We start from the raw sequence: 13,832 nt of genomic DNA, 5'->3' as shown, positions 1-13,832 counted from the left end.
GAGCAAGGTCATTAGTGTTGACAGTAGGATTTTCTGACCTTGGCATATTCTGAATTTTGTTATCAGGGTAGTTATGACTGTCTCAGGGCTATATAATGGTCTGAAACCTGATAGCTATGAAGGATCTTCTATTCTCTGGGTGATTGTTGGTAAACCAAAGTGTTCAAGTTTTTTGCCATGTGTAGTCAGAACGTCCTGGATTTTCCGAAGGCACAATTGTTCACAAACAGAGCAATCACCTTGGCAACCATGGATGTGTTGAAAATCTTGTATCATAGTAAGTTTGTATTTTTGGAAAATTTGTAATGCATTTGATGTTACGGAATGCATGGGATAAACATAAAGGAATCCTGTGCAGAAGGAATGGATCCTCAGAAGCTTAGCTGAGATTGGGAGGCGGGGCTGGTGTTTGGGTGGTGGGGCTAGTTCTGGGCAAGACTTCTACAGTCTGTGTCCTGAAAATGGCAGATACAAATCAAGGTAAGGTATACACAAGAAGTAGCACATATGAGTTTATCTTGTTGGGCAGACTAGATGGACTGTGCAGGTCTTTTTCTGCCGTCATCTACTATGTTACTATGTTACCATCTAAGAAAGAAAAGTAAACGCTTTGTTTGGCTGTTTGAACTGTGAAAGTTTGAGGAACTGCTTTAAATGTTTGGATTGAAGAAGAAATGTTTAAGTTAGAGAAGGAATAAGCCATGAAGTTTATGTTAAATGGCAACTAATAAAACCTTTGGTTATAAGAAGCCTGGTGTTGGTGAACATTTATGAAGGAAGCTAAGCAGGGTCAGCCCTGGCCAGGGTCTGGAAGGGTGACCAGTTCACAACGGGTATTTGTGACCTGGATTGGCCACTGTTGGAAACAGGATGCTGGGCTCGATGGACCTTTGGTCTTTCCCAGTATGGCAGTACTTATGATATCATAGGATTTACACTGAAACATATATGTTTAAACAGCATTCAAGACAATTGATGACTAAATTGAAACAAAGAGGGTATCCTTATCCAGTTTTAAAGAATGCATATCATTGTGCAATATACAACCATCGAGAATTTTTATTGCAAGATCGAGAAGCACAAGAGTCGGAACAAGACATACAAACATGCGTGTTAACATATTTTCAAGGTTCCCCGGAAGCAGCTAGGATTTTGAAAGAACACTGAAGAATTCTCCAAACGCATCCAGTGTTTTCACAGCAATCTTTAAGCATAGCATATTTCCAAGTGGAGACAAATAGAGCAGATCCGGTAATAATCCCAATCAATTTGTATTTATAGGGTAAACACCTTAATAAGAAGTGCCCGACACAGGCTGTGTCAGGGCCTCTATGAGAATATTGTCTTTCACAGCAAATGAAAAAGTACAAACCCTACTGGCCACCAAATGCAATGGATAGATAAAAAAAAACAAAAGCAAAATTGCAGGCAAAAAACCAGCATGCAGGCAGGTTCCAAGGTTAAATCTAAAAAGCACGCTCCAGAGAATGACAGCATGTAGCCACACTATTCAGTATCGCTGGGCAAAACACAGCCTGCGTAGGGCACTTTTTATTAAGGTGTTTACCATATAAATAAAGATTGATTGGGATTATTATCTGACCTGCTCTGTTTGTCTCCAAGTTAGATTTTGCGGATCGTTTGCCCTGTTGCTTTCTAGCATATTCCTGGGAACAAAATTTAAAGGAATTATTACAAATTCACAAAATGAATACAGATGAGACAATAACAGGACATTCATCATGCGGACATTGTAAGTCTTGTCCAATTATGTTAAATTCTTCCAAATTTCATAATCCGGGAGATTGGAAAGACTATAATTTAAGATTTAATATGAACTGTGCCAGCAGTTATGCAGTATATGTCTTGCTTTGCCCATGCCATAAAGCATATGTAGGAAAGACGACTCGACCTTCGCATATATGATTAAATGAACACTGATTTAATAATTTGCACCAAAAATTGGAAGCACTGATGGTGTCATAGTAACGTGGAGGAGCATAATCGAATGGGGGCGGCCATCTCCAAGCCCGGCCCCGGAAAGCGGCATACCCGACCTTATTATCGAAACAAGATGGCCGGCCATCTTTCGTTTCGATAATATGGTCGGGGCCGGCCAAATCTCAACATTTGGGCCGGCGTTAGAGATCGTCGCCATTGGTTTCCCGCTGATAATGGAAACTAATGGCGGCCATCTCAAACCCGGCCAAATCCAAGGCATTTGGTTGTGGGAGGAGCCAGCATTTATAGTGCAGTGGTCCCCCTCACATACCAGGACACCAACCGGGCACCCTAGGGGGCACTGCAGTGGACTTCATAAATTGCTCCCAGATCCATAGCTCCCTTACCTTGTGTGCTGAGCCCTCCAAAACCCCCCAAACCCACTCCCCACAACTGTACAACACTACCATAGCCCTTATGGGTGAAGAGGGGCACCTACATGTGGGTACAGTGGGTTTTGGAGGGCACACATTTATTACCACAAGTGTAACAGGTGGAGGGGGGGGATGGGCCTGGGTCTGCCTGCCTGAAGTCCACTGCAGCACCCACTAAAACTACTCCAGGGACCTGCATACTGCTGTCATGGAGCTTGGTATGACATTTGAGGCTGGCATAGAAGCTGGCACAAAAATGTTAAAAAAATTTTGGGGTGGGAGGGGGTTGGTGTCCACTGGAGGAGTAAGGGGAGGTGATCCCCGATTCCCTCTGGTGATCATCTGGTGCACTTTTTTGAGGCTTGGTCCTAAAAATAAATGGACCAAGTGAAGCCGGCCAAGTGCTCATCAGAGCCGGCCTTCTTTTTTCCATTATCGGCCAAAGCCGGCCATCTCGTAACCACGCCCCCGTCCCACCTTCCGTACCCTGCCGAAACGCCCCCCATTAACTTTGGTTGGCCCTGCGATGGAAAGCAGTTGAAGGCGGCCAAAATCGGCTTTCGATTATACCAATTTGGCCGGGTTTATGAGATGGCCGGCCATCTCCCGATTTGTGTCGGAAGATGGCCGGCCTTCTCGTTCGAAAATAGGCAGGATAGTAACATAGTAGATAACGGCAGAAAAAGACCCGCACAGTCCATCCAGTCTGCCCAACAATGTGCTTACTTTTTGTGTATACCTTACCTTGATTTGTACCTGTCCTTTTCTGGGCACAGACCGTAGAAGTCTGCCCAGCACTAGCCCCGCCTCCCACCACCGGCTCTGCCACCCAATCTCAGCTAAGCTTCTGAGGATCCATTCCTTCTGAACAGGATTCCATAAATCACATTCCATAAATCACATTCACTAGAAGAATTTAAATGTTGCGTGATTGATCACGTCAAGGAATCCATATGAGGAGGAGATAGGGGGAAAAAATTGCTACAAATAGAACAATTTTGGATTAACAAACTTCAAACTATCAAACCGCAAGGTCTAAATATGGCTATAGATTGGAAAGCATTTTTCTGATCAATTTTCAGCGGCATTTTCATTGGTAAATGAGTAGCAGCGTCTATTTAAAAGTCTAGCCACCATTTTAGAATCAACTGCCAGACTGACAAATCTTTACATTGAAAGGAACGGGAAGAGTTGATTGAATGTGGTTGGCGAGAAACATATAAATTGTTTAGTAGCTGGAAATACGAATAAGCCTTAGAGCCATAGAAGTTAATGCTAAATGATTTTGGATCCATAGAGTACCAGGGCCGCTGCGTTTATAAACGCTCCTGAAGAAGCCTTTGTGAAACGGTGTTGCACTGTAGGGCAAGGCAGCATTTAAACCAAGATATGCCGGACACTAAAGAATATGAATATGATAAAACATAAGAAAAGAAAAGCTGACAAATCTATATATATAAAACTCTCCCTCAACGTTCTATTGTCTGACGTCACTGAAGCCAAGGTTCGTAAGTTCGAAGCTCTGAAGCCACGAAAAACACAGTCTCGGGGCCCCGCCCTCGCGTCAAACGTTATGACGTTGAGGGCGGAGCAATTCACTCACATCGACGGCGGCCAGGGCGGCGCAATGGCGTCACTGACGACGAAGGTGCGTTGGGGGGGGGGCCAGAGTCACACATCGAAGGCGACCACGGTGGCACAATGGCGTCTCTAACAATGAAGGTGCGTTGGGTGGGGGGGGGGGCCAGAGGAAAGCCTTGCTAGCGCCCGTTTCATTGGCTCCAGAAATGGGCCTTTTTTTTTACTAGTTAAATAAAATGAAAGGAGGTTTTTTTTCAGGCTTAGTCAAGATATTGTGTAGTCATTAGTACAAAGTTTCTCTGAGACGTGACAGACATCATTGAAGCCCTTTTTTAATCTTAGCAACATTTTGACCATCTTGCATGCAACTGTTTAGAGTGATAATATCAATATTGCAAGAAGCAAGCCATTTTAAGGTGGTTGTTTGACACTGAGAATACTAAAAGGAAATTTTAAGGCAATCCAGTATCGTAAGATCTTTGAAGTCAAAATGATAAAATATTTTGACGCCCTCCAGACAGGACTTAATCTGGGTTTTCTATCCCACATCACCCATCCAGCTCTCCCTGTGTCTCACCTAACCCTCCCAACCCTCTTCCTGTGAGACTGTCCTTGGAATGCTTTTGTGTTTCACTGCAACACAACGAAACCATACTGGACATAACCTAATCTATTCCCCCCTACGATTCCCTAATGTGTCTGTTACAATGATCTTTATTCTACCACTAAATCACTTTGTATTTGTTCATACCGCAATGGTGATCGCCTTTACGGTACTATGTAAGCCACACCGAGCCTGCAATTAGGTGGGAAAATGTGGGATAAAAATGCAACAAATAAATAAATCCATAGATATAGTCTGGTATTTGTCAACATTTGCTCATTTCTGATCTGAAGAATAAGAGTTACCTTCGAAAGCTAATCAAAAAATGTATTGTTGGTCCAATAAAAAAGGTAGCATCTTATTTTCTTTTACTTCTGTGTATTTTTTTTTTTTTGTTACATTCATACCCTGCGCTTTCCCACTCATGGCAGGCTCAATGTGGCTTACATGGGGCAATGGAGGGTTAAGTGACTTGCCCAGAGTCACAAGGAGCTGCCTGTGCCTGAAGTGGGAATTGAACTCAGTTCCTCAGGACCAAAGTCCACCACCCTAACCACTAGGCCACTCCTCCACTGTTGCTACTATTTCAGATTCTACATGGAATGTTGCTATTCCACTAGAAGTCGGCCCTTGCAGATCACCAATGGGGCTTCTACATGGAATGTTGCTAGTGGAATAGCAACATTCCATGTAGAATCTCCAATAGTAGCAACATTCCATGTAGAAGTCGGCCCTTGCAGATCACCAATGTGGCCGTGCAGGCTTCTGCTTCTGTGAGTCTGACGTCCTGCACGTGCAGGACGTCAGACTCACAGAAACAGAAGCCTGCGCAGCCTTCTACATGGAATGTTGCTAGTGGAATAGCAACATTCCATGTAGAATCTCCAATAGTATCTATTTTATTTTTGTTACGTTTGTACCCTGCGCTTTCCCACTCATGGCAGGCTCAATGCGGCTTACATGGGGCAATGGAGGGTTAAGTGACTTGCCCAGAGTCACAAGGAGCTGCCTGTGCCTGAAGTGGGAATCGAACTCAGTTCCCCAGGACCAGAGTCCACCACCCTAACCACTAGGCCACTCCTCCACTTTTAAAAGTGGACTAACATAGCTACCACGCCACTTTATTCATGCAACAATCTGAAATCCAAATATCAAGCTAAGGATTGAGCAACAGAGGGAGGAGAAGGGCTGGAGAAAAAGAAGGAACATAAATCTGAAAAGAAATCACAGGAAGCGGAAACAGAGCGCCCCATAAAGTCAAAGCAGCACCAGGAAGAAGAGCTTGAGGGGGCTGCAGGGATTAAAAGAGCAGAACTTTCTGTATTGAGCGGTGCCAGGATCATTTCTTTTTCTGCTTGCCCCATGCACCATGTGTGTATCAGAGGTTGCATGGCATTGCCTGGCACTGCATCCCCTGCTGCCCACCTCCTGCCAGTCTCCTACCTGCTGAACACAAAGCCTTGCAGCCATTCTCCTATCCTCCAGAGCACAACCAGTGCAGGCGGTCAGCTAGCTTCGCTCCAAATGGCTTCAGACAAAGAAGAGAGAAAAAGGGGAGGGAAGGGGGAGGTCTGGTTACAGATCAGAGGGAGGACTGGAGAAGCAAGAGAGAGGGAGAGAGGTCAGGGAGAGCTGCTTCTGACTGCTGCCATCTGCTGCACCCGCCAGAGGAGCTGATCCTGTACATACACTATCCCAGACTCAATCCAAGAGAGTACCAAATGAAACCCTCTAAAACTGCCCAATCAAAGACAGACTGAACGGAGAAGCTAGGCCAAAACACAAAATCTAAACTAATTAGGAACACAGCTTATTTTAAAGTTCAGTGGATAAAACATGGTTTCATGGGGCAAAGTCAGCATGGATTCAGTCAAGGGAAGTCTTGCCTCACCAATTTGCTTTCTGTGAAGGTGTCAATACATAAGTACATAAGTATTGCCACACTGGGACAGACCAAAGGTCCATCAAGCCCAGCATCCTGTTTCCAACAGTAGCCAATCCAGGTCACAAATACCTGGCAAGATCCCCAAAAAGTTCAATACATTGTATGCTGCTTATCCCAGAAATAAGCAATGGATTTTCCCCAAGTCATTTTAATAATGGCCTGTGGACTTCCTTTAGGAAGCCGTCTAAACCTTTTTTTAAACCCCACTAAGATAACCACCTTTACCACTTTCTCTGGCAATAAATTCCAGAGAATGTAGATACAGGTGAGCCAGTTGATGTAACGTATATAGATTTTTAGAAAGCTTTTGACCTCTAGTGTACCAAGGGTGGGGCGGTGGGGGCGGTCTGCCCCAGGTGCAGGCAGTGAGGGGGTGCATAGAGCAGTTGCACGATTGTCAACTCTTCTGGTTTCCTGCCCCCTCTGATGTTAGTTCTTGTTCCAGGGCAGGGGACCGGCGGAGTTAACAGCAGTGCAACTGCTCTGTTCTCCCCTAGGTGGTGAGGACGATGCGCTTTGGGGGGGGGGGGGGGGGTGATGCGCCAGGGGTATAGTGACGACTCGCCTCGTTGGCAGCCAACCTAGGTACGCCACTGCTTTTGACAAATTCCTTCCTGAGACACTCCTGAGGAAATTAAAACATAGTAGATGACGGCAGAAAAAGACCTGCATGGTCCATCCAATCTGCCCAACAAGATAACTCATATTTGCTGCTTTTTGTGTATACCCTACTTTGATTTGTACCTGTGCTCTTTAGGGCACAGACTGTACAAGTCTGTCCAGCACTATCCCCGCCTCCCAACCACCAGCCCCGCCTCCCGATCCTGACTAAGCTCCTGCGGATCCATTCCTTTGGCACAGGATTCCTTTATGTTTATCCCACGCATGTTTGAATTCCGTTACCGTTTTCATTTCCACCACCTCCCGCGGGAGGGCATTCCAAGCATCCACTACTCTCTCCGTGAAAAAATACTTCCTGACATTTTTCTTGAGTCTGCCCCCCTTCAATCTCATTAAAAAAAATGTCAGGAGTGCCATAGGGATTTGTACTGGGACCGGTCCTATTTAATATATTTATTCATGATCTGAAAATTGGAATGGCAACTGAGTGGAGGAGTGGCCTAGTGGTTAGGGTGGTGGACTTTGGTCCTGGGGAACTGAGGAACTGAGTTCGATTCCCGGCACAGGCAGCTCCTTGTGACTCTGGGCAAGTCACTTAACCCTCCATTCCACCATGTAAGCCGCATTGATACTATTGGAGATTCTACATGGAATGTTGCTATTCCACTAGCAACATTCCATGTAGAAGGCTGCGCAGGCTTCTGTTTCTGTGAGTCTGACGTCTCAGACTCACAGAAGCAGAAGCCTGCGCGGCCACATTGGTGATCTGCAAGGGCCGACTTCTACATGGAATGTTGCTACTGTTGGAGATTCTACATGGAATGTTGCTATTCCACTAGAAGTCGGCCCTTGCAGATCACCAATGTGGCTGCGCAGGCTTCTGTTTCTGTGAGTCTGACGTCCTGCACGTACGTGCAGGACGTCAGACTCACAGAAGCAGTAGCCTGCGCGGCCACACTGGTGATCTGCAAGGGCTGACTTCTACATGGAATGTTGCTACTGTTGGAGATTCTACATGGAATGTTGCTACTATTGGAGATTCTACGTGGAATGTTGCTATTCCATGTAGAAGGCTGCGCAGGCTTCTGCTTCTGTGAGTCTGACGTCCTGCACGTACGTGCAGGACGTCAGACTCACAGAAGCAGAAGCCTGCGCGGCCACATTGGTGATCTGCAAGGGCCGACTTCTAGTGGAATAGCAACATTCCATGTAGAATCTCAAATAGTAGCAACAGTGGAGGAGTGGCCTAGTGGTTAGGATGGTGCTTTGGTCCTGGGGAACTGAGGAACTGAGTTCGATTCCCACTTCAGGCACAGGCAGCTCCTTGTGACTCTGGGCAAGTCACTTAACCCTCCATTGCCCCAGGTACAAATAAGTACCTGTATATAATATGTAAGCCACATTGAGCCTGCTATGAGTGGGAAAGCGCAGGGTACAAATGTAATAAAAAAAAAATTACATTTGCAGATGACAAAAAAAACTATTTAAAGTTGTTAAAACACATGTGAACTGTACTGTGAAAAATTGCAGGAAGACCTTAAGAAATTGAAAGACTGGGTGTGGACAAATGCAAAGTGATGCACACTGGGAAGAATAATCCAAATCATAGTTACTTGATACTATGGTCCATCTTTGAACTCAGTACCCAAGAAAAAGAGCTACATGTCATTGTAGAGAATATGCTGAAATCTTCTGCCCAGTGTGCAGCAATGGCCAAAAAAAGCAAACAGGATGCTAGGAATGATTAGAAAAGAGATGGAAAATAATAAGAAGAATCTTATAATGCTTCTGCATCCCTCTATGGTGCAATTTTGGTTGTTGTATCTCAAAAAAATATGTAGTGGAATTAGAAAAGGTTCAAAGAAGGGTGACCAAATTGATAATCTCATCCCATGGCTTTTCCTACCATCTCTATGCTGATGACTCCCAAATCTACCTTTCTACCCCTGATATCTCACCTTGCATCCAAACCAAAGTTTCAGCGTGCTTGTCTGACATTGCTGTCTGGATGTCTCAACGCCACCTGAAATTAAACATGACCAAAACCGAGCTTCTCATTTTTCCCCCCAAACCCACCTCCCAACTCCCCCCGTTTTCTATTTCTGTTGATGGCTCTCTCATTCTCCCTGTCTCCTCATCTTGAAACCTTGGGGTCATCTTTGACTCTTCTCTCTCCTTCTCTGCTCATATCCAGCAGATCGCCAAGACCTGTCGTTTCTTTCTTTACAACATCCGTAAAATCCGCCCCTTTCTTTCCGAGCACTCTACCAAAACCCTCATCCACACTCTTGTCACCTCTCGTTTAGACTACTGCAATCTGCTTCTTGCTGGCCTCCCACTTAGTCACCTCTCTCCTCTCCAATCGGTTCAAAACTCTGCTGCCTGTCTCGTCTTCCGCCAGGGTCGCTTTACTCATACTACCCCTCTCCTCAAGTCGCTTCACTGGCTCCCTATCCGTTTTCGCATCCTGTTCAAACTTCTTCTACTAACCTATAAATGTACTCACTCTGCTGCTCCCCAGTATCTCTCCACACTCGTCCTTCCCTACACCCCTTCCTGTGCACTCCGCTCCATGGATAAATCCTTCTTATCTTTTCCCTTCTCCACTACTGCCAACTTCGCGCCTTCTGTCTCGCTGCACCCTACGCCTGGAATAAACTTCCTGAGCCCCTACGTCTTGCCCCATCCTTGGCCACCTTTAAATCTAGACTGAAAGCCCACCTCTATAACATTGCTTTTGACTCGTAACCACTCGCCTCCACCTACCCTCCTCTCCTCCTTCCTGTACACATTAATTGATTTGATTTGTTTACTTTATTTTTTGTCTGATTGTAAGCTCTTTGAGCAGGGACTGTCTTTCTTCTATGTTTGTGCAGCGCTGCGTACGCCTTGTAGCGCTATAGAAATGCTAAATAGTAGTAGTAGTAGGGATGGAACTCCTCATATGAGAAAAGACTAAAGAGGTTAGGGTTATTCAGCTTGGAATGAGATGGCTAAGGGGAGATATGATAGATGTCTACAAATCTGAGTTGTGAAGAATGGGTAAAAGTGAATCGATTTTTTACTCTTTCAAAATGTACAAAGACTAGGGTACATTCAATGAAGTTACATGGTAATACATGGAAATATTTTTTTTTCCCTCAAGGAAAGTTAACCTCTGGAACTTATTGCCAGAGGATGTGATTATAGAAGTTAGCATATCTAGGTTTAAAAATAGTTTGGACAAGGTCACATGATGCTGTGAGCAGTGCCGGACATATTTTGGGTGAGCTGCATGGGGGCCCTCCTTTATCCCATGACATCTGAGCTTATTCTTGGACTCCACTTTGCACTAATTCACTCTTTACCTCATATAGATTATTATATCATGCATTAAGCCTGCTGATGACTCCAAAATCAGTGCAAAAAGAGAAGGATCATGGTGGAGTTCCAGCTGTTAAGATGGCAAAGCCTCCCTCCACTGTGCAGCCTTTGACTGGGAGCCGGCTTGGCACAGCTTACCTCTGAGTTAACCCGGAGAACGGGAGAGTTGGAATGTTGAGTATCATATGTAGAGGACACAGTGCAGGCCCATAATGCTCACATGGCACGCCTGGAAGCCTTGATTGAATCTCAGCAACTAAAACTTGACGACCTCGAGAACCGTGCCCATTGAGAGAACTTGCAGTTTGTGGGGTTCCCAGAAATGCTTACTGACTCCATGCTGCACTCAACTTTGGGAGCCTGGCTGCAGGTGCAGTTCCCCCAGGTGGGGGGGGCCCGGATCCCATATGCTCGACAAGAGTGCACCATGTGGGGCCCCTGCAGGTGGGGGACAGTAGGCCCCGAGTGGTTATTGCCAAATTTCACTGCTCCACTGAAAAGGTCAATGTCCTGCACCACTACAAGAATAATAGGGAGAAGGCGCGCTTTGAGGGTCACCCTATTCAGATTTTTCAAGACTGTTCTATAGAGCTTTCCGCTAAGTGCCGGGCATTTTTAGCCACGTGCGCAACTTTGGTGGACAAGAAGCTGAAGTTTTCTGTCCAATATCCTGCTACATTGCAAATTTTGCATGATAGCAAGTGGATGTCCTACACTATTTATTTTTTATTTTTGTTACAATGTGGCCGCACAGGCTTCTACACGGAACGTTGCTAGTGGAATAGCAACATTCCACGTAGAATCTCCAATAGTATCTATTTTATTTTTGTTACATTTGTACCCTGCGCTTTCCCACTCATGGCAGGCTCAATGCGGCTTACATGGGGCAATGGAGGGTTAAGTGACTTGCCCAGAGTCACAAGGAGCTGCCTGTGCCTGAAGTGGGAATCGAACTCAGTTCCTCAGTTCCCCAGGACCAAAGTCCACCACCCTAACCACTAGGCCACTCCTCCACTGTGGCTACTATTTGAGATTCTACATGGAATGTTGCTACTATTGGAGATTCTACATGGAATGTTGCTATTCCACTAGCAACATTCCATGTAGAAGTCGGCCCTTGCAGATCACCAATGTGGCTGCGCAGATCACCAATGTTGCTAGTGGAATAGCAACATTCCATGTAGAATCTCCAATAGTAGCAACATTCCATGTAGAATCTCCAATAGTATCTATTTTACTTTTGTTACATTTGTACCCCGCGCTTTCCCACTCATGGCAGGCTCAATGCGGCTTACATGGGGCAATGGAGGGTTAAGTGACTTGCCCAGAGTCACAAGGAGCTGCCTGTGCCTGAAGTGGGAATCGAACTCAGTTCCTCAGTTCCCCAGGACCAAAGTCCACCACCCTAACCACTAGGCCACTCCTCCACTATACCGCAGCAGGCAAATGACTGGCTGAACATTTTATTTTGAGCCTTTATGGACATGGCTCTATAGTGCGATGGATTCCGACTTGGATATGGTACTGCTGAGTGAGGGAGGGATGCCACCAAGTACTCTGTTCAGGTGAGATCTGTAGTTTGTGGGATTCAGGGGTGATCTGTAGTTTGTGGGGAGTACCCCTTTGTGATAGGGAGGATTAACAAGTTTTGTTGGGGTGGGGGAGGAATGGCTTAGACTTTGGAGGCTGTTTTCGTTTCACCTGTTTTTCACTCTGGTGTGAGTTCTAGTTCTGGTTGCATTACTCCATTTGGTGGGGTGATTTCTATGGGGTATTCTTTCCCTGGGGTGGGGCTAGGGGGGCTCAGGAGCACGGCTACGGTGACACTCTGATGGTCTTGAACTCTCACTCACTGAATTAGGGTTACCATACGTCCGGATTTCCCTGGACATGTCCTCTTTTTGAGGGCATGTCCGGGGCGTCCGGCGGATTTTGCCCGCGCCCACGTTTGTCCGGATTTCTGGACAAACGTGGGCGCGGGTGCGGGCAGGCGCGTGCGTGCGGTGGGCGTGTGGGCGGGCGATCGGCGCCGTGGGTCTGGTGAACTGGTCTCCCGTCCCCTCCCCTTCCTTACCATGTTCCCTGGTGGTCTAGTGACGTCTTCGGGGCAGGAAAGAGCCCCCTCTTTCCTGCCTGGAGCGCTGCCTCCCCTGTCTATGACTGAGTGCTCCTGGCAAGCCCTACGTTGCCTTGCCTCATCACATGGAATGTGTCTGCTATTAGTTCCCCAATTAAACGTTCAAAAATTTTGCCTGCTTTGAAACGTCATGGAACAAAAGAGAGGGTCCAAAAGTACACAAATCAAGTATGTCTCAAATCGTCATTGGAATCATCTGCTACCTTCAGGAGCATTCGCTACAATCTACAGTGGAAGATCTTTCAAAGGACTATTTGAGACATACTTTTTCACCTTAAAGAACATTGGTTTGACCCCTGAGGCAGGCACTTGTTTGCGCCGAAACACGGCCTGTGTTGGGTCCATTTCATTTAAGAGTTTGTACCATTGTTCCAGCCTTGGAGGCCCTTTTGTGCTTTTTTTGTTGTCTTGAAACGTCATGGGGCATCAATTGCATGCTTACAGGAAACCAAGCTTACGGATGCGGAGCATGCCAAGTTGCAACAGCAGTGGGTGGGGGAATGCTATTACTCGTCTTCGAGCGGAAAGTGGGGTGGTGTAGCTATTTTGATGTGGAAGGGCTTGCCTTGCAGTTCTTCTCTGATGGCCAGAGATGGAGCCGGCTGTTATGTGTTGGTCAAATTTAATTTTTTGGGACAGCGTTTTTAGCTTTGTGCTGTTTATGAGCCTAATAGATATGATCCTCAATTTTTTGCACAGCTGGTTCAGTTGGGGCTGTGCCACACTGATGCTCCCTAGAATCTGGATGGGTGATTTTAACCAGGTGCTTGACCCTTTTCTGGACAGAGCTGCTGGGGTTGGGGGGTACCCAGGGGGAGTCAAGGGGCTGCCCTCTTTCTGTAAGACTCTTGATTTAATAGACCCTTGGCGCGTGCTTAATACAACAACCCAAGATTACACCCATTATTCCCAGGTCCACCACTTCTGTTTCAGGATTGATTATATACTGCTCTCCTTGCCCTTATTTTTAAAATATTACTTCAGCTGGCGGGGGACACAACCCCTGCCAGCCCAGCCGAGGTCTTCTTTAACTTCTTCATCCTCGTGCTGTGAAAGCTGCATCCTTCCAGTTGGACGGAGTCTGACGTCGCAGCACGTTGTACGTGCAGGACGTCAACGTGCTGCGACGTTAGACTCCGTCCAACTGGAAGGATGCAGCTTTCACAGCACGAGGATGAAGACGTTAAAGAAGACCTCGGCTGGGCT

General features: G+C 46.2%; 1 protein-coding gene across 2 annotated transcripts in view; it reads right to left on the bottom strand.

The window, feature by feature from the left end:
* Window positions 1-6,097, bottom strand: part of LOC115464410 (gastrula zinc finger protein XlCGF7.1-like) — a 37,345-nt gene extending 31,248 nt beyond the window's left edge. For both annotated transcript variants that reach the window (XM_030194795.1, XM_030194803.1), the window contains exon 1: window positions 6,004-6,097. In XM_030194795.1, the coding sequence (XP_030050655.1) occupies window positions 6,004-6,030 (27 nt within the window). In that variant the 5' untranslated portion in view covers window positions 6,031-6,097. The remainder of the gene's footprint in view (window positions 1-6,003) is intronic.
* Between the last annotated feature and the right edge of the window lie 7,735 nt (window positions 6,098-13,832).

Source organism: Microcaecilia unicolor, chromosome 1 (genome assembly GCF_901765095.1).
Source record: "Microcaecilia unicolor chromosome 1, aMicUni1.1, whole genome shotgun sequence".
NCBI lineage: Eukaryota > Metazoa > Chordata > Amphibia > Gymnophiona > Siphonopidae > Microcaecilia > Microcaecilia unicolor.
The sequence above is the reverse complement of the archived record's forward strand: the minus strand, read 5'-3'. Positions and strand labels throughout refer to the sequence as shown.